General features: G+C 38.8%; 1 protein-coding gene across 1 annotated transcript in view; it reads left to right on the top strand.

Moving 5' to 3' along the window:
- ESM1 (endothelial cell specific molecule 1) overlaps positions 1 to 16042 on the top strand; it is a 51333-nt gene extending 35291 nt beyond the window's left edge. Inside the window, exons 6-7 of the mRNA XM_038124737.1 lie at positions 12629 to 12719; positions 14308 to 16042. Coding sequence (XP_037980665.1) covers positions 12629 to 12702 — 74 coding nt within the window. The 3' untranslated portion in view covers positions 12703 to 12719; positions 14308 to 16042. The remainder of the gene's footprint in view (positions 1 to 12628; positions 12720 to 14307) is intronic.
- Positions 16043 to 21488: the final 5446 nt, after the last annotated feature.

Genomic DNA, 21488 nt, shown 5'->3' with positions numbered 1-21488 from the left:
ACCAGCTGCCCGGACACATACCAGGACAGCAAAACTATTTACCCCAGGAGCCTTTCAGAGGATTCAGGTCAATTCCATTGTATGTGGAGTTGACTCACGTAACTTTGAGACCTCATTGTCCCTTTCCCTCTCTGCTTCCCTCCTTTTGTTTCATGCCATTGTTTCTAGCTTGACATTAAAATGCTCTGGGACAAAGACCATGTCTTCCTGTGAACTAACACAGAGTAAAGTACAAAGAAGTTCCAGTACCATGTGGGACTGTGCAGCCCCACACTGCTTTGAGAAAACCACACACATCTAGAGCCAGACAGCTATGTACGCACATGTGCAAACACCTCGACTTCAAATGCTGGCATGGTTAACAGTGGTACAGTGGTTACAGCGATGTATCACCCCTGTAACTCACAACATAAGTTCAATATCCCTGTTATTTCCTCTATGACTCTAAGGCTTAAGTTACACAGAAGGAGGATCAGACAAGTGGCATAACTTCATATGTCGAAAATATGTGAGTCACCCAGAGAAGCTGTGGATGCTGCACCCCTGGAAGTGTCCCAGTCCAGGCTGCATGGGGCTTTGAAAGACATGACCCTTAGGCTGCCTTCAAACAAAACCATTCTGTGATTCTATGACACGCTATATAACACTGCTGTCTCTATTAAAGTAGCTCTTTGAGCTCCTATTTAGCATTCTCTTCTTGAGTCTTCCTAGGCTAAAGCATATTCAGCTTCACTACTATGCTAATTGGTTTCTTCCTGACTGCATTTTTAAAAAAATCTTATTATAAAAAGTACTTCTATGTATTTTTATCACCACAGATATTTTTCCAGGCTGCAGTTAAAAGTTATTTCTCAAATAAACCATGTTTCATTCTCCTCCAACTCTGTAAGACAAAATTTCTCATTCTAAAACATTCTTTCCCACACAACAGGCTTAAATAGTTTTCTTTAATTATTACTTACAATGTTTACTTCTTTATACTATTTCTGTCCAGTTCTTCTTGGAAGGGTAAGTTTCTTTCCATGATCTGAAACATGTAAGAAAGAAAACAGAAAAAAATTGAAGAAATATTGAGCCAATGTTGAGAGCTGTGAAGCTTTTAGCACTGTAGTGTAATGACTATGTCCTATACTTGTGATTTAAAAAAATAGCCATATTTATTGCTTTTATAATGATCACATCCTTATCTCTAAAGCACATTTCCCCTTCCTGTTTAAAAATGAAGAAAATGAGACTCAGTGTACCAATGTAATATAGCCAGGGTTACCCACAAGATGAGGACAAGTGGAAACAGGCTCAGGTCTCCTGCTAATCCTTGTGGTATTGAAAATACTTTGTCACTCTTCCATCTAAGCTTATGCCTTAAGATCGTCCCCATGAGGATGAATGCTCCGTTACTGAAGTGCGTCCCCAATATGTGCTTAGAGAAGGGCAAGTGTGATTTCATACATAAGGTGTAAAGCTTGCAAGAATGAATCCCTTGACCATAGTGCCAAGTTTCCAAGCAGCAGCTTAAAATGTCTTCAGAATTTTTCCTTGCCATCATGCCTTCATGAAAGGTAAATATTTTTCTTTCTGATATGTACACTTAGTACTTGCAAATGTTTTCATCAGCCACAGGGTGCTGTCTTCTTGCTTGAAAGAAATGATTCAGTCAAAAGTTGTATTTGAGAAATAGTCTATTACTAATAAAAGTTATATTTGAGAAATAGTCTATTACTAATAAATATTACTAATAAACTATGTTTCTAAAAGAGCCAGAAATCTTGTTTAAACTCAGACACTCATTACCAGTGGGATAGGAAATCTCTCTTTAAGTTTGAGAATTTTATTTATTACTTTTTCTATTTGAGGCATCATTTTCAGAAGAGAACTTTCTCTGTGCCTTACAAGTTGGAATTTTAAATTTCAAATACCGTACAGTATTTCTGAGTTTGGGAGAAGGGTCCTTGCCATTGAATTCACACAGACACTCAATCTTCTAGGGAGAAATAAAAGTAAGAAAACATAAATCAAAAGGAAAGAGAAAACCATAAACCTACACCCAGCAATACCTACTGCAAAGCTGTGGCTTGTCTTGCCTACCAGATTGTGCCCTATTCTGCCTCATTACTTCTCTCCACCTTGGTTTCCTTGTTTTCTTTCATTCCCCAAGGTGTGACTTCTCTTCTAGTGCTTTGGTCCTCTGCCAGGCTGTGTCTTCCCTGTCTCAGTCATACTGCTTGTTGAGTGCTACGTTCCCAAGCCTTTTCCAGGCCTCTCATTCACAGCCCTCCTGAAAATGCTCTGGGTAGAGCCATTTGGGCAGTGTGGAGGTTGCCCTCAAGACCTGGCAATACAAACAGTGATGGTCCTTCCTCACCTGGAGATGCCGCCTCTGAGGGCCAACATGAGCGTAACCACTAACACTCTTGCATATACGGATTAGGGGATCGAGGATCCATGGGAGCAGCCTGGCAGCTGGCTGGCAAGTCCTTCTGAAGTCTGCTCCTCTTGCTGCCAATCTGAATCCATTTCTTTAGACAAAGCAGGCACTGGGGGACAAGTGGGGCTCACTCATCATCTTGGCAGCTATGCAGCACCAGCAGTGCATGGTGCACCCACACTGTTGGGCTGCCTGCACGCAAAAGACTTTCAGATCTAGCAATACTGGCAATGTTTCTTCACATGAGCAAGAGAGTACTTTTGTTGGCACTGCCTAGACCAGTTCAGAGTGGAAGAAACTCCACTGACAGGAGACTCTTTTACCAGAATAAATTCATGGCCACTAAGGCTTTTCTTGGCAATTTTCTTCAGACTCACAGCCAACACTACCATGATGCACCAGCCTGCTGGTGGAGTGGCTACTTGCTCAAATCATAATGTCAAAGAACCCTGGTTCCAAGTGAAAGAGCCATGTGCCCTGTTCACTTCTTGTTAAGAAAAGAAATAATTTCTCTACCTCTGTAAACTTTACTGGGATTGTGCTTAGAGTAAATCACCTGAAAATTTCACCATTGTCTGAAAAACTGTTGCTTAGCTCTTGCTGATCTAAATCTCTTAATTAAATATGATTTTACTGGATGGAATCAGAGGAGTTAAAAGTGCAGTGCAAGAAACCAGGTGGAATCAAATAAAGAGTTGACAAATGATGCAACCTGGACATTGGTAAGAATTACTGTGTTGGGTTTTTTTTCCTTAAAGCAGCATCAAAGTGCTTTGGGAACATTGCAGGCTTGATGAATATTTGTTTTAAATTGTAGCTTGGTAAATTTTATGTAAAATTCAGATAAAAAATAATGAAAAAACATACATCTTAGTATCCTGCCATTATCCACTATAACTGCAAGTTATAACTTTGTGCAAGTTATAACTTTGCACTTTAAAATGAGATTCTCTCAGTAAAATCATTACTTATGGCACATTAAATATTATGAGTAAAATCTATAAGTAAAATTGTTATGAAAACATATTATATTGTTGGTATTTTTTTAACTAAGAGCTATCAGGTGACATCTATATTATTCTTCATTTGCTCCAGAATCTTGTTGGTAACATTAAAGAGTGATTTTTTGTTATCATAACAATGGATAACTATTTATTCTGATGAAAAAAAAAGACAACAGATAAAGGCTTTTCTGTTTCTCTTTTATTTGTTTGTTTTGTGTGGAGAGGAAGAGTTTAATATATTGTATTCTGAGCCAAAAATTGTTGTAAAATTATATTGGCACAAATATGTGAAAAATGCAAGAGAAAAACATAGCTTAGGAAAAGAAAGAATAAATATTTTTCAAGAGGAAAGATAGCAGGGCTTTATGTTTTAAAAATGCACTCTCTGTGGTAGACCTCACTGGCTGTGAGGTCAGTTCTCACATGAGATCAGCTTTCTGACTGATGTATTTAAATTAAGGAATATAAGTAATACTGTAAACTCTATTTCATCATTCAGCTTTTAAAACACTTGGAAATTTCCCTGTATGAGATGCAAATGAGATTCATGGGATTCTGTAGCTACCCCTGGGATAAATGGAGAGGCTGTCTGCACAAAATTACTCTCATTTCTTGTCAGTCTCCTGATTGCTGTGACTCAGCTCTCATTTGCCAAGGATGCCATCAGAGGACAACATCACAGCTGAAAGGACTTCAGGACTTAGACTTTACTACCATTGTGTTACATTTTCTTAGCTAAAACATAGATCAAAACTGTTTGGAAATGCCATTTGAACACTCAAGTCAAAGAGATCTCCTAGAGATATTTCTAGGGACTTGTGATTCTGTCACTGGATTCCCCTTTCCCTTTTATGTATTGGGTTTGAGCAATGTCTCAATGAGACCAAGCTGTCTCCAAGGTGATGTTAGACAAAACTTTAGACTTCCTGGGCCAGCAAGATGATAACTCAAGTATTTACACTTTCCCAGACTAAATTTATCTTCAAATAAATCAGATTTTCATACTAAGGGATGCTGCTCTCTGTTTGCAAACAAAACAGCAGGTAGGAGATGTGCACAATTCATCCATGGGCATTCGCATAATTAAAAACCCATCTGTGTAACTGATCTCTCAAGTAAAAAATATATGTTTTAATTGCAACACTGGTATCTTGTTTAGGAATCTAGGGCAGCGTATAGGCCTACCTAAGGCTGACCTGTGTTTGCACCCTGCGTCTTCAAAGGCAGAATGTACCTGCCCTTCCTTGTAACAGTGGCTGAGCCCTCAGAGCATTCATTGCAGAGCTCGGTGACAATTTGCATACCCACTGTGTGCTGGGTGCCTCTGTGGCCTTGAGTTCACTGGTAAATTACACCTAGACAATGAACAGTGCTAGCCCCCCAAAAAAGATAAAAAGCTGCCAAGGTGAGAAGGGGAAGCACTTGCAGCACAAGGACTCTGAGCAGGGCTTACCACATCAAAAGGAGATATGCTGCAAACACCACCAGTCTGGACTAAGAGAGCTTAATGGTGTGGCCAGTTAGTGTGTGCTAGCACCAAGAAGACACAGGGCTGTGTTGTAAGCCATGAAGCTGTTGTTGTCCTCATGCAGCCTTACCTGGAGGGGAAGGTTGGACTCCAGCCCTCCACTGTCCCCTCTAATTACACAATTCTTATTTAAAGTGCTCATATGGCTGTAGAGTCATTTGCTTTTCTTCTAAACCTCTACAATTGTAAACCCAGGTTATTCACAACATCATCTGACCCACTCTTGATGTTCTTTAGAGGGTGAGAGGAATTCTCTCAAATAACTTATCATTCTCTGTAAATTATGTAGGGAATCTGGGGAGAATAGATCATGGAATCACAGAATACAGAATCACAGAATATTCTGGGTTGGAAGGGACCTACACAAAGTAGTTCTGCACTGCACTTGCGTGAGGTAAGTGAGGTGAAAACTACCTCCATCTTTCAGCTGAGATAAATACCACAGCATTCTTCTGGACCCTGTGTTAAAATAGTACTTACAGCTGTATACATATTAGATATAGTGAACCATGACACAGTACCAAGGACGCATATTATCTGGCAATGGTGAGTGGAAGTTGGAACGGAATGGAATGGAATGGAATGGATTGTTTCCATTGGAAAGGATCTACAAAAACCATCTCATCCAAACCTTCAATGCAGTGGCAGGGAAATCAAGGACCTTTTTATTGTTATTAGACCAGTATGAAGCAAAAAATAAAGAAAATAGAGTTGTCAGGAGGAAAGTAGAGGAACGTGTAAAATTGTTGTTGATTGAATAGATAAGTGCCTATTCTGTATGAAAATAAAATTTTCCAATAAGACATTGAACTATGGAAACAGAAGAGACTTACAAGCTTTTGAGAAAATTTAGTTTTCTAGAACTTGGGTATTTCTGGAAGCAGGGCAGGGTTTGTGAATAAGCTTTTCTACCTAACATTGACCTTTGAATATCTAGTTTTGACTGTTATCTTGGACATTTGTCCTCCTAATTGTGACAAATATGAAAGCAATCAGTTAGTCAAACATAAAGCAAATCAAAGAGGCCAAAGCATCCATGCAGAGGAAAAGGCATTCTGATTAGGGGTCGTAATTCTGTAATGATCATGACTGACATCTCTGTTTTCAAATGGCACTTAACAACAACAGAAATAACTTTTTCCTGTGGAATGAAAGAATAATAATAACAGAAATATCTTGAGAGAGATGTTAAACATATCAAGATCACTTACTGAGGTTTCAGAGAGATATAACAAATTACAAGCGTCTCACCATCTTGTTGGAAATGGCTCTTGAGGTAGTTACCAGAGAGCAAGAACTACAGAGAAACAACAAAACAAAATATCCAATGACTCAGAAAAATGACAGGTCCTTTTTCTTCTTCTCTCCTGAGGAATGATCCCAAACATCAAACCAGTAGGAGTAAAGAATCTGAAATATTTTGGATAAAATGTAATTCTGACTACTTTCCATCCTGTGTGGTACTTAAATAGAAGATCCAGATTTGTATCTTAAACCCTTACTGAGGAAGGAAGAACTGCGTTAAAACTGTGCATTCAGAGTGTAGCTGTGGATATGACTAGGGAATTAGGCATTTCCTAAACTTCCAAAACATTTTATCTGAGTTCATCTTCACCAGGTCAGCTGGGTCTGGGAGTAGGTTGAAGAATACATCAGCTGTATGAGTGAAATATTAAGCCAAGGTTTTATTCAGGCCACACAATTGCTGAGGCGCAGCCAAGGCCACAGCTTGCACAACTTGGAGTTGACATCCCAACAGGTGATGCTAAAAAGGCGCTGTGTTGGAACAAAACTGAAGGCACTTTATGACTTTATGGATTCTAGAGTACTATGTGCTGGGAGAGAACCCAAGGTCCTGAGGGGTGATATCAGAGAGTGAGAGGTGAACTTGCTGCCTGTGCTGGGGATTTCATCTGCTAGTCCTGAGCTTCACTTGGAATGGAAAAAACTTGACTTGGGGGGATGGCACACTTCTATGATTTGACTGATACTTGTACTTAATGAAAAACATCAGATAGAAAACTTCGTTACAGCCTGCTTAATAAATAATTTGTGGGTTTTGTAATTTTTTTTTCACCACAAAGAGAAAGAACTATTTTGCCTAGTTTGTGAATTCTTAAACGGATAGCTTTGTGAGGAAATGTATCTGATGCAGTAATGGAACCAGCAATTTGCTTTCAAGGTGTGAAAATCCAGAGGATAAAATGTCACGACTAGAACAACGTAATAACCTGAGATTTCTTAAAATTTCCTTAAGCAGCCAGATCTCATTTGGCTGAGCTTACAGATGAGGACAAGTTTGCTGAAATCAAGTGGGAGCAGGATTGAAAAACTTTCTATGGAGCCATTTAGATTACATAGCCTTCCTGGACAGGAAAAATTGAGTATTTTAAAAAATCATGTAACATCTACATGTTATCCAGAAGTTAAACACTTCAGGAGGAGAAGATAGTTAACAACTTCTGTATGGAGTTATAAGAGATGGAGAGAGACTGTATACAAGAGCATGCAGTGACAGAATAAGGGGAAATGGATTCAAACTGAAAGAAGGTTTCAATTAGATATTAGGAAGAAATTCTTTACTGTGAGGGTGGTGAGGCACTGGCACAGGTTGCCCAGAGAAGTTGTGGATGCCCCATCCCTGTAATTGTTCAGGGCCAGGCTGGATGGAGCTCTGAGCAACCTGGGATAGTGGAAGGTGTCCCTTTAGAATGGGATGACTTCTAAGGTTCCTCCCAGCTGAAGCCATTTTATGATCCTATGACTTTTATTAACATTACATCACATGCAGCTTTTGTGAGCTTACACTTAGTCCTCAATAATAGCAGCAGAAATGAAGAAAAACAACAATGTCACACACTCAGTGCAGCACTGAAGTACTAAGTACTAAATACAACAAATCTGCAGTGACAAATAGGTTGTGGACATGTAGATATGTCTCTGAGATTTTTCTTTAAATCTTACAGCATAGATGCTAAGAAATATGCTATTTAACAATGATGAAACAAAAGTATTAAACCCTGACAATTTGGTAATGAATCTGAATAGCTACTACATTACTTGTGAATTAAGTAATGGTACTTTACTTTAGCCAACAGATCTCTTGGTGGCCTTCCTGGTGTGGGTTCTCCAGGACACAATGTCATTTTGCCTATAACCACAATATTTCTACAATGCTTTGGAAGAAGAAATATCCAGACCTCCCAAAATTTGGTTTGTTATTAACTTTCTTGGTTGTTCTACTGCAATGCCTTATTGCAAAATCAAGATATTTTGCAAAGGTTTTTGGCTAGGAGTGTACCTCATATCCATAGAGACAGACATAAAAGTATGATAGCCAAAACCACTGAAAAATATTTAGGAGGTACATCTTAGATACGTTAGATAGCTACCCTGATAATTACACTGGTGACTTTTGACACACAGGTAAATACAATTTATATAATAATATTATTCTGCAGAAAGAATATAGGCTTCATATATTCATTAAGAAAAAAAACTTGGCAAACGATCTTAAAGAAAAGATTTTTGGCCAAGTTTGATAGTATTTGCTGAAAGGACTCTGGATTTTTGAATTATCTCTGTATTTCTTATGTGGTCCATATTTTCTTATGTGGTCCATGTTTTCCAAATGAAAACAGCCCAATTATGCAAATCTTCACACACTAGTGCAAACTATTCAAGGCTGTCTTCATAAACTTTTGAACCCTTCTGGGATCTAAAAAGGAACACAATCACAAAAGAATTTTAAAGAATTATTGGAATCATTTATCAGAATAGGGGAGCAAGTACTTGCAAACAATAAGCTGTCATTGGTGTTTTCCAAAGATGCAAACCTAGTTCACAATTCCACATTGAAAGTATTTGTGAGACTTCCAATACGATACCCAAGGACTGTGATTAATGTCATGTGCCTGTTTATTTTTCCCCTGAGAACCTGAAAGAGTAAAAAAAAGATCACAACTAAACAAAAGCATATCAATAACAGGAAACTGTTGGTGAGAAATACCCCGATCTTCCTGTAAATTCACGTCACCACATTCCCCAGGGACAAAGGTGCGTGAACAGCATGGTAAATAATTATGATTTAATATGAGGCCTTGCTATGCTGTTTACAGTTTAACAACAAAAAGGAATTGTTTCTCAAGGCGCAAAATAAGCAAATAATAGAAACACATATCAATATAATCAGGAAATGATGATGTTATGTCTGGGTCAGCTGCTGAAAACAGATTGCAATCTATCAAAGTATCAACCTGATATCCCTGTGCAGCCCAGAGAAACATCAGTGATGGGAGAGAGTCTTTCCCTGGTATACATGCCAGTTATCTCATTTTGATTGTTTTATGAAAGTGCTGGGGTCTTGCAGAACATTCTCTACAGCTATTTTTGCTTTCTGATGTTTAGGGAATTTGACACTTGTATTTGCAGAGGAATTCCTTGCATTTTGCATAATAAAAACTGAAAATAAAACAGGAGAAGGATAGAATGGAAGAAGAGTAATAGCTGGTCTCTTTTGAGAACATTATTTTGTTGAATCTAGCCAGTAATAATGAGAAAAAAATAACATTGGAGAAGCAAACACCACTTTCAGCAGACACCACTGAAGATTCTTAGGTCCTTATTAAAAATATATTTTAGTGAGAAATAAAAAACCCCATAGGATTTCAGATTTCAGTAATTTTTCTCCCTCAGAAATATTTTTTAGGTCTGCCAAGACAAAATCAGCTGTGTAAAAGTCAAATAGAACACTTTATCTTTGATCAGAGGACTAATATTGACAGTAGAGGCCTCAAGCATTTAAACATGCATTCAGCCCTTAGATACAGAAAAAATAATTTCAGACCCTGTTGGCCAGATTTTAAAGTTAAGCAGGGTCAGGTCAGGTCAATGCTTGAACTGGAAAACATTGAAAATTTTCTTAGTGTTGCCTGAAATAGCACTGATGACTGGAGAGACTTTCCCCTATCACTCAGGGCTGAAATAAAGGATCAAGACTTGAAGTCTGTCAGGTACCATCTTCTAGGATTGCAAACACTCCTTAAAGCTTCCAAGAACAATTAATACTTGAAGAACTCTGGGGTTTTTTTTGCCTTTATCCTTAAAAGTATGCTGGAGCTTAGCATCTATGTAAATGTCAGCTCCTGCTGAAGGAATCAGTGTGTGCCATGCCATGAATACGAAGCCTAGGAAATAAGCAGCAGGCTTTGCACAGCTGCTTTAACTCTCCTGGAATTAAAGCATATGTTTTATCAGTGCCGCTGCAGAATGAAGATACAGTTAATTTTGTTTGGCTGTGCCTGCCTGCCTTCCCAAGCAGATGATTCTACTGTTGTCAGAATAATGCCAGTCATCTTAACAGATGCTTGCACTTTTATCTGTACTCTGCATCACATTCCTTGAAGAGGAGGCTGCCAGAAACAAATAGGCTTTCTGAGAGTAAATACGGGAACAATGGACAATAGGAGCTGTTTTATACTTCTGGGAGTAAACAAGAACAACCTAGTTCACATGAAATGAAAAACACTGTTTATCAAGATGTATGTCAGTGGCTGGCAGGTGGCAGATGATATTTGGGATCTGACAATGCATTAGAGCAAGCCACAGGCATTGAGTTTGTTTAAAAAAGGTGCTTCCAGGGTTGGATGGAGAGAACAGCACAGATTAGGTTGGTTCTGCAAACCAGAGTAAGAAAAAGGAGACCATTTATTAAGCCATGTAATTCTAAAGTTTCCAAATAGACTACTTCAAATGATCTTTTGAAATGACACTCCAGGACTACCAATTGTCATTACTGTTTTCCAAATACCAGATTAGGAAAAGGATATCACTTTAAAAGACATTAGGCTAGGTGTCAGATAGGATGTCTTTTCCCTATAAGTCAGACAGAATGCTTAGAAAGTATATAAGGAACAAGAGAAAACATCTCTGTCCTCTCCAAGCTTTTATCTCTTCTCTCCCCAGCTGCCTTCCTGCATACTCTCAGATCCTAGCCTCTGGTTCTGTTGGATGACATGGCTGGATAAGAAGAGAAAGAGAGGAAGGGAAACATTTGCCAGAGTTGGATGGGAAGGGGAGGTGGTGTTGGCAATAGAGCTGCTATTTTTGGCTGACCACTTCTTAAAGCTATTCTTTCAATTGATTACTAGGATTAAAAACCAAGGTTAAGAGACATGTTTAAGATAAAGATCAGCTAAATGCAAGTAAAAGAAGTTGCAAGGTTGCTTCATTCCCTTACTATCCCTTGACAAAGAAGAAATCAGTTCTGTTGTGATAAAATGGGCAAACTCATTTGCACTTGCCTATATGCAAGCAAACTCTGTTTCACTGTGCTTGCTTTTCAGCACTGCTGAAAATGGAGAAATATTACGTTAATGGATCTAATAAAATACTTAATTTCACCTCATTTTCAGCACTTTTCTCTCCCACATTACATCCAAAATATTCCACATGAGTTTGTTCCCTAATTGAAAGATAAAATAATTCTCACCATCCTAAAAGAATATAACTAAGACTCAGACACTTCAGAGTTAACTGCTTATTTGACTATCCTCGGTGTGCCCAGAAAAATGATCATAAACAAAGATGCCATAACATTATTCCAAACATTATTCTCCATTGTTGCAAGAACAACGTGACTGCCTTGCATGCTTCCTAGGAATGTCTTAAAACACATAGTGAGTTTTACCTATGTACCAAAACAGGTCTGATAATTAGACAGAGGCTGCATATATTTTCCCATTTACACTTGAAGAAGACAAGGTAAGAACAGGGGATGAGTCATCAGAAACATCAGGAATGAACCACATTCACATTGGAAAGTGAATCTAAAATTTTGATTTCTTGACAAGAAGAGTGGGTAATATTTCCAAATTTAACAAAATATTTGCAAACAAATAACTTACTGTGTCCCTATATCAGCAAATGAAGTTTGTAAAAGCTACTTACAAAATATTGTACCTGAATTTTTGTATATTTTTCATATTACTTTTGCTGTTGCTTGTAACATTAATAAGACAAAGTGAGGAACTAGAAACCGAAAAATAATTAAACTCCAGCATGCTATGTTACTCAGCTCACTGCAATATACCTTTCTCACCATGGTTACAAACAGCAACATGAACTCAAATGCTCAGATGGTATAAATCATCATTGCCACAATCACTGAAGCAAAACTGAGGCAATTTCTATCTCAGCTGGACTTGGGATCCAGTTAGTCTGTTGTAAGTTTTCATAAATTCTCTGAGGAAAAGCAAATTACTGTAATGTTCAAATTCCAGTGATTAACTAATGGACATCTATTCCTAAATCTCAATGGTCTCCAAGGCATCTCCTTTCACAATTCAGTTTTTTCTGCCATATACTGCAGTGGTGTCTGCCACATTGGTGCTAGCATATGCCTATCCTCACTAGCCTGCACAGGCAAGATTATATGGCTACTTTGTGATTTCACAGATGGAAATAACTGGTGACTTTGTGGTTTCTTTTACAACACTGACATTTAATTGCAAGTCTTTCCACTGCAAATGCACACAATGAAGGAAGTGTTAAACATTTAATTTGATCATTCAAAACAGCAGCAACTGGGGAATATTAAGTTTCAAGACAGGGACAAGATGTTAAGATAATTGGTTAAGATATGTACAAATCCTAACTCCATTTTCTGGACAGGTGAACAAGATGTCATCTTTTTGAAAACAACTGGCCAGGAAGCACTTTATTTTGGAACTGGAAGGAGGTGCTGAATGTTCAACACTTTCAGGTAAGAGGACTGGAAGCACAAAGAAAATTCTTTCTGCTGGAGGATGGAGGGCTCAGCCATGCACTCCCTGCATTGTGATTCTGTCAAAGGAGGGGAATAACAGAAGAAGTAAATTTCTCCCTTTGTTATTACTTCCCTTTTGATTACTGCTACACAGATGGGGGGAATATTCTATAAAGATTAAATATCAGGGAAAGTAGTGCTCTCAATGGGTCTATTTCTGAAGTCATGCTGCATTCAAAGAAGGCTGAGCAGCTGCAAAATATAGTTCCTAGGCTACCCATAACAGAAAAATTACTGTTTGACTGTCAGACAGAGGATTAAAGCTACCTCCTCAAGTAAACCCAAATGTTAAGGACATTTTTACAATAAATGGATTTTGATTGTCAGACAGGCATTTGTGTAGCATTGTGTTTAAGGGAAAAAGACTGCAACATAACATGACTCAAATGTCAGCTATCAAATGACTAATCCTGTTTTTTCTATATGAAAAATGGTATTCACACAAAGGAAGGCAACTGACTGCTTACTTTCAAACCTCCAAATTCTTTAATAACTACAACAACAAAAAAACCCTATCTTGACCTATCAAGCATTACACTGTATGAGCATCAGTGGTACAGACCTGGAAACAAAGTTAGGAGTGGGATGGAAAAAATTACAAACACATGTAAAATACACACAGTTAGGTGGGTCTGATGCTGCTCTCATTGTCAGCAGTGTTTTCAAACACTGGAGTTCAACTGGATTCAGTGGTGTCACATCACTAGGACTGAGGATTGAGCAGGAGTCCCTGCAGGCAGTCTGCTCTTCAGAAAACAGCTAATGTAAGTGCTTAGGTCTGAGATCTCATCACAAGAATTGAATTAGATTTGGCCCTGCCACTCTTAATGAGAAAAATTTGGATAATACTGGGAAAATAAAGCTTTTGTAGTTTTAGAGTGTTTTGGTCAATGTCTGCCACAAAGGGTTCTCAATAATCATATGAGATCAACTGTGGCAGAAGATGCAAAATGGCACAGGTCAGTGTGCTGTGAATACAGAGTACAGTGGAGATACATGTCTGTTTTTCTAATATGTTGGGTAAAAAGAGAAAGGAAGCCAAAATAAATCAGACATGCTGTGTTCAAAAGCTAAAGTGTTTGCAGAAGAAGCATGGCCATAGTATGTAACAATAAAAGTATTCTTCTGTGCAAGGAATACAAATGTAGAGCCTCAGAAAAATCACACTCAATTGTGAGCATAAAAAAAGGAGAGAGAATCTCTCTTTTGAAGGAGAACAGGAATCAGCAATTTGCAATTGGCAGCTTGGGGATCTGCCTATGAAGTAATTTTAAGGTCTCTGGATTATCCTAGCTTTAAGGGAAACATTGACAGACTGTAAGAATAAATGGTCAATGAAACCTCTTCTGTAATTTGTTACAACACTCTTCTTTTTAGTATCTCTATCCCAGTCACTTATCTACCACCTGCAGAGCAGACAGCAAGGGAGACACTCTTTCCCTTCTCTTTCCTTTCGACATTTTTTCCTTTTCTGCCAACATTTCTTCCTCTGTCTTCTTTATCCACCTCCCACAATCCTTTCTAGGTCTCCCAGATAGAAGTTGGACTGACCACCAGAAACCAGGCTACCTCTGTTTTGAAGCAACTCATCTCTGTTTCCTTTTGATTCCAGTGATGCTGCAGTGAATAATTTCTACTTTGAAACTCCCTGCAGAGTGGACATATCTTTAAAGAAGCCTGAGGCAGCCTGGATATAATTCGGAAAGTAATACTCCACATACCTGGTCCTATTTTTGCTCTCAGAGCCAACTCAGACACACTCATATGAGGCCATGGTTCAGTGAAGCTGCCATGGTCTTCAAGCCCAGCTATGCTTTCAACCACCATATCACTAGACCCACTCTTCAACAAGAGCGCAAGTTTTGCTAGTGCTGATAGTACCCCAGGGGCAGTGGGAAAGCATGGATGTAGCCTGCCTTGATGAGATCTGCCATTTTTAACCTGTTGAAGAGAAAAATAACTCCCATTCTAGCCTGAAGTACCTGGTGAAGAGTAACAGCGCTACACTGATCTGAGATGTCCAACAAAGTTTCTCTGGAAGGAGAAACTAACTCTAACAACATTTCCTTTTAAAATTTTGCACTGAAAGGCATTGCAGATGACCCCTGCTGACACCTGTGATTCCTCGGGGCCTAAATGCATATTTCTTCTTCGACAAGCAGTCCTTGGTGAACACAAGCCATCAAGATCTTTAGATGATTGTTGCCATCTGTGTCTTTTGTATTGAGTCTTCCTAACAAAATAACACAAAGAAAACAAACTTTCATCAGTGATCAGTCTAAAAGAGGTATACAGGATTAGCACAAGGTCTGACAGCTGGAAAAAAAACACAGGGTGACTGGATTACCAATATTGGAGTCCCTGTCTGAAGGGGTGACTGGGTATATGTGCAATGAACTGTGGGACTATTTGCAGGGCCAGTGTGTGGGCAGTAGTCAGTTGTATGGATGACTTATACACTAGGTAGGGAAGACAGTAGAAGTCCAGTACCTCCTATAGAGTAGTCTACAGGCATATGATCTGGAGTAGTGAAAACATTTGATAAAATGGAGTAGGTACCATGGACACCATTTATAGCTGGGGAGGTCAGTGGCTGGTTTCAGAGTACATCTTTCTCTCTCTCAGCTGCCACAGGGTGACCCAAACCCCTGAAACATTCTTTGGTAGTAAAAGCACAGAGTGAACTGGCTCCAGTTCAGTTAATCTGGACAATGGAGTGGGATACAGGACTGCTTCCAAAATGTAATCTCAGTGTTGAAATACCACACACCAGAACAAAGTGTTCACACCAGATTTGTTATGGCAGTGAGAGATCAGTCAGGATGAGTCAAACATACCCAAAGTGTTAAGACATTACTTTTCAAATCCAGACTGTCTTTCTTAAGGAAATTAATGGATTAAAAATGAAAACAATCTTCCTCTTGTTCGTATAAGAAACTGTCATGGCTGGGAGACACCAGGAAACCTGGCTGCATGACAAGTTAGCCACAGAACAACAATAACTGAAGATATGTCAGAACTTTTTCCTGCTGCCTGCAAAAATCACAGCCATTAAGAATCCACTTCTACTGGTGATCAAGTAACCTCAAGACCTCCCATGTCTCCATGTTCCTATGAGTACTAAATTAATTGTTTTTATTAAATCCCAGCTCTGTGAAGCTCAATGCAAAGTGTTTTTGATAGGGCTAGCAGGCCTTTAGGTCAGTAATATCATTTGTCTTTCTGTCCAAGGCCATACATCACTGAATTTTTGTCATCTGCTTCATCAAGGACAGTAGCTTTGATGGTCTTTTTGATCTTCTCTTCATTCAAAAACTCTCATGTATTTTTCAGATACATGAAAAATACATTCATCTGATGAAATGCTCCCAAGCACCAGAGCACCAAGCCAACAGCCCAGCCTGTAAATCCTATTCTTCCAAACTCTGTGGAAACTCAAAACTTACACTATATATAAAATATTAACCCTATTAATCATTACAGTAACATTATAACAAAGTATTAAAAACCTACAGGCTGCCTTTGCAGTCCTGGTCATCACATCACACCTAGCTCTACCATTTCACTCTCTTCTCATTATTTATCAGACCCATTTCCTAAGCTATTGGGCTGTGACTCTTTCTAAACTGCCCATGCAGGGAGGAGTACAGTACTTGTATTACCCCAGAAAAATAAATGACAATGATGCAGCAAAAGAGAGCTGGCAGAGAGTTCTCAGGAAAAGTTGCAATGAGGCAACTTGTTTAGATATGAGAAAACCAAAAGAACACAAGTTCTAAAAGGTGCATGAAATTAATAACATAATTATAGGGGTTAAAGGGCTAAAATAGTGAATCTAATACAGTGTGTACACAGGCTGTCAGTTGGGATAAATGTGGTAAACCCTGCTGAGACACAAGGCCAATGCACATGCCAGCCGTGCTCCTCACATGGGGCATGGGGAGCATAGTTATTAATCCAATGTTTCTGTTAGTCAGATCCATCACAGAGAGGTTGCTATCAGAAATCCAAAGCAGAGAAATCCAGAGTCTCTGGAGAGCAGCATGGTGGCAGCCATCTCCCTTGCCAGATGTTGAAGCTGTCCCCTCCTTTGCCAGGTTTGAGGCGAATGGATTTCTCTTGGATTTGACAGTCTGGTCCACTGTCTAAGAGCCAGACCATCTGAAGCCATGAGAGGAAAGTGTGAGGCAAAGCCTTTCTGTGACCAAGTCTGAGTGGCTATATATTATTCTGTTCACCTCTGTTTCTGAAAGGTGGTTTCACCTCCTCAGCAAAGGAGGAGGAAGAGGAGGCTGAAAACAACAGTGAGGATACTGAGAACTTAATTTGTGAGAAGAGGCTAGATAGACAAGGCAGGCTTGTTCAGCCAGGTCTGATAGGAAAAAGAGTACCAGCTACAAATACATTGAGGAAAATTTCAGCACAAAGAGTTTGAGATTTTGATTCAAAAGTAATGTTGGCAAAAATGAGATATCAACCACCCATAAAGAAATTCAGCTGAAAATCAGTAGTTTCCAATCACATTCAGGGGCAGCTTTACAAAAATTGCATTAGATAAAGGACATGGGATGAGTCCAAGCCATCTGAATGCTTTTAAAATAGAGTTCAATAACTGAGTAACAGTGATTATTATATGAGGTAATGTTTGCAGTAGCTGGAAGGTCTTATTTAATGATACAGGTGGTTCCTTCCATCCTCTGTTATTATCACCCACAGCCAAAACTGTTCTGTAACCATGGCTAACAGAAAAAAAAGGCAGGATCACATTTCTCCTAATGTGAGTGCTTTAGTAAGAACAAAACAGTCAAAATCATAAAGGCTGTGAAAACAGCTAGTATGAGCCAGAGATTGTTTAGCCAGTGCAGCAGCATCTCTGTAAGACTGATGCAAGACAGGAATCCTATCTAGATATCAACAGAGGGTATTGATTTAGACAGATAGTTTTCTGCATAGCAATGGTATGAACTTGCTACAACTGCAGTTTCATAAGTAATCCAAAAAGCAAAGGCATACAAAATACATTTGCAAATGCACTTTTTAATACAGGCAGCAGGAATGAGAGTCATGGGAGTATCAGCGCAGGAGGGCTAGAAAAATACCACTCATTTATAGTGATGCTAAAGACAGCATATGAAAAAGTATGAGATCCTCCACCAGAACAATAACAGTGGCACTGGACACTTCTCACTGATCCAGGATGAGTTTTGTTGAAAGAATCCAAACCATTTGCACAGAGAATTGAGAAAAACAGATTGGTGTGGAGGGATATAAGTGGTTTTCCTAAAGAAAAAGTGTCTAACCAAAGGAGACTGGGTACAAACAACGCTCATGAAGGTTCTGATCTGCAGAAGTGGCATAAAAACCTGCTAAAGTCAAAAAGTATTAGTGAACTGCACAAATCAGTGCAGCAAAAAAAGCCCCCAAACTCAAAACTGTAGGAAAGTGGCTTTTTTTCCTATTTAACTATTTTTATTTAGCATTCTGACATACTGCTTGTAATTGAGCTGCTTCATTCTCTGATCCCCATACAGTCTCTCTAACTCAGCCATTTAGTGGAATGAGATAATATTTTTCACTAAAACCTAAGAACCTAAATTCTTCAAATATCTTGAGAAAGACCATACACAACTGCCCTGGAAGTGAATCCCTCTCCAGGGAGTTGCTTTATCTCTTTCAGTGCCCTGAAGCCAAGGGCATGAAAGCATTTTCTTTAGCAGCATCCCTTTGAGTTCCTCTGCCTCCTTTGACCTGTACAAAAGCTGCATTCTAGTCTCCTCCCTGTGCAAAGATAACTTGCATAGTTTTGCTGTAGCTGCTGTTTTTTTCTTTGCTGGACTTTTGGCTGACTGACAGTTGATTTGCTTTGGTAGATAGGAATGAAGGTCTGTTTCAAGACTCCCAGTTCTGAAAGATTATCTCTGAGGAAAGATTATCACTTTTGGAGTTGGATGTTTTAAATAGGTACCAAAGAAAGAAATTACCCGAGACTTTTGTACAGATTTTCAAGAGAGAGGACACTAAACTGCAACACTTAACACTGAACCTGGGGCAAAGGAAGGTTCCTTTTAAGGCCAGTGTGAAAATTCAGACTCTTTCATATATGTAAATCAGTAAACACCTGGGATAAAGAACCACATTTTCCATATAGTGAAGCAGAACAAGCAAGCAAAAATAATACAAGCAAAGGCTTCTGCATTGTTTCTTGCACTTCCCTAATTTGTTTTAAAAGTAATAGATTTATTTAAATAATACTTAATATGCAAGCTACTATACTAATTATTATATTCTGTAAATTAGGTAAATGTGTTGCAAGAAAATAACGACAATTTGATCTGTAACTAGGAGAGATCACAGGGTGAGTGTCCTGTGTTTGCTAGCATTTACCCTACAGGGGATAAGGCAGACTCTATGCCATGGCATCATAATATACACTCACACTTCTTTGTCTCTTCTAAAACTCTATTGCTTTAGCAGCCTTTATTAGAGCAAATGATCAGCCATGACAACTCAAGCATGAATGTGAGGACAGCAAGTGAGGACAGCAGATCCTCCACTGCACAGCCTGAAGATGTACACAGCTGCAAACTGATGTAATTGAGCCTTACCACCCACAGAGGAAAAAAAGGAAGATGAGCAAACCTTTACCCCAAGAAGAGTTTAAGGGAGAAAAGTCTGCTGTATGGCCTGCGTACATGGCTGTGATTTTTCTCCTGCCCTGATAACATCACTACAGTGGGGATCGCCATTGGGCTGGCCTCTTAATAGCTTGATCTCAAAGGCACACTAGTGCCATGCAGGCAAAGGGCACCACTACTCACCACGGTTATTCCACCCATTTCTTCTTTGGGTTCTCCAAACCTCTTCCTCCCAGTAATAGTTGCAGCCTCTTGTGCTGACTGCTGTGTTGAGTTTCTCAGACTATGCCATTGCAGCAGAAAAAGAGAATTTTATTTTCCTGGATGACCTGTGCCTGAGTCAAGCTCAGAGCTCCCCAATGTTGCTCATTCAACATCAGAAGAGGAGCAAGAATTGAGCACTCATTCTGTGAGATCTTGGAAGGGACAAGAATATGGTGAATACCTGAAGCAGGCTAAGAGGTATTGGTTTGAGGCATGGGGAAGAAAGGGAGCACTTCGATCCCTAGTGAATGCCTATGACTTCCTCCTGCTTAATTCAGAGCCTAGAGCTTTGCCTTGCTTTAGGCTGACAATTTAGGATCTGCCACATCACAATAAATATTCTCAATCCCAGTGGCACAGGATAAACTATAATTGTGAGCTACTGAGGACTTCCAGTCCTGCATGCATATGAATTTCTCTTTCAGATATCTACAGTTTTCAAAATAGTTAATGCGAGTTAGGAACATGCATGGACCACTATACACAGTAACTTGTTGGATGCACCAAGGCACTTTTAGGCAACCTATTTTTATTGCAAATGTGATGCTGAGAGCTGGCAACTGCGATTGACTTCAGTAAAACTCTGTAGTCTAACTTGAAAACATAGAGCCTATCAATCTAAAGTCTTCAGTTAGGTAGCATGAGAAGAGCATAGCTTTGTTGAACAGGTCCCTTGTAATTTAAATTACCAGAACAATAATGTGTAAGAGATTAATTTTGAATGATGACTTCAAATACACTTTTTACTGAAAGAAAACCCCAAAGCTTTTATTTAAAAGAAATGCCCTTTTAAAAATTCAATTGTATTAATGAATCATTGCAAGCTTAGGATTTAGAAGTTAAATACTGTTTGATCCCATCTAAATTAACAGCTCCTTCACTTTTCCCAGAAGTTCTACTTCAACATTTTAATTTATAAGGTACTATTTACTTAAGGAGCTGTTACAAGAAAAAAGGACTCCCTCTAGTGTCCAGCCAATATCTTTGAGGATTTGTATGGACCACTGAAAATTTGTGCTTGCTTTTGATGAGAGAACAGAGCACACATACACAGATACTGATATTAAGAAACTTTGGTTCACTACTTTGCATCTCCACTCAGGAAATCAAACTTCAGTATTTTCCACCTGACACAGTGTAGCCAGTGATCAATCTTTCCCATTATATTTACCCAGGCACTTCTGCAAAGTGTTTGTTAGTTACCCACAACTGCAATTTCAGCATAATTTAACCAAATTCAAAGAAATAGGATATAAATTTTTTCAAAACATGTTTTGACCTTTGGTGCGGGATTTTTTTTGTTTGTTCTTGGTTTTGTATTTTTTCCTCCCAATTGTCTGAAAGCCTATGGCAACCCTAAGAAAAGATTGTTTGCAGCAGCAATTTGCAAAGATTACTATTAATTGAAAATTAAATAATCTAATTTTTAGATTTAATTTAGTGATCTAATTTAAACTAATCTTTAAAGTGGTTTCCAGTACCACACGAAAATCCTGTCTTCTCAGTGGAACCTTTTCCCAACTAAATAAAACAAAAAGAAACTGTTATATTGATAGGCTGTCAGATGCAAACAAGCAGATCTCCATCATTATTAGGAAAGAATCAGTCAACTAGTTGCATAATTTTACACATTCACACAGAACTACTCAGCACTGAGATCAACTACTGGATATGCAGTATCCATGACTGGATACTGCATATCCAGTAGTTACAGATATATAGGAACCATTCCATGACTGGAATTTTTTGTAGGCAACAAATCCTGCTGTGCTCTTAAGGCATACTAAATCCTTGAATAATATGTGCT

Source organism: Motacilla alba, chromosome Z (genome assembly GCF_015832195.1).
Source record: "Motacilla alba alba isolate MOTALB_02 chromosome Z, Motacilla_alba_V1.0_pri, whole genome shotgun sequence".
Taxonomy (NCBI): domain Eukaryota; kingdom Metazoa; phylum Chordata; class Aves; order Passeriformes; family Motacillidae; genus Motacilla; species Motacilla alba.
This window is presented reverse-complemented; position numbering and strand designations above follow the sequence as displayed.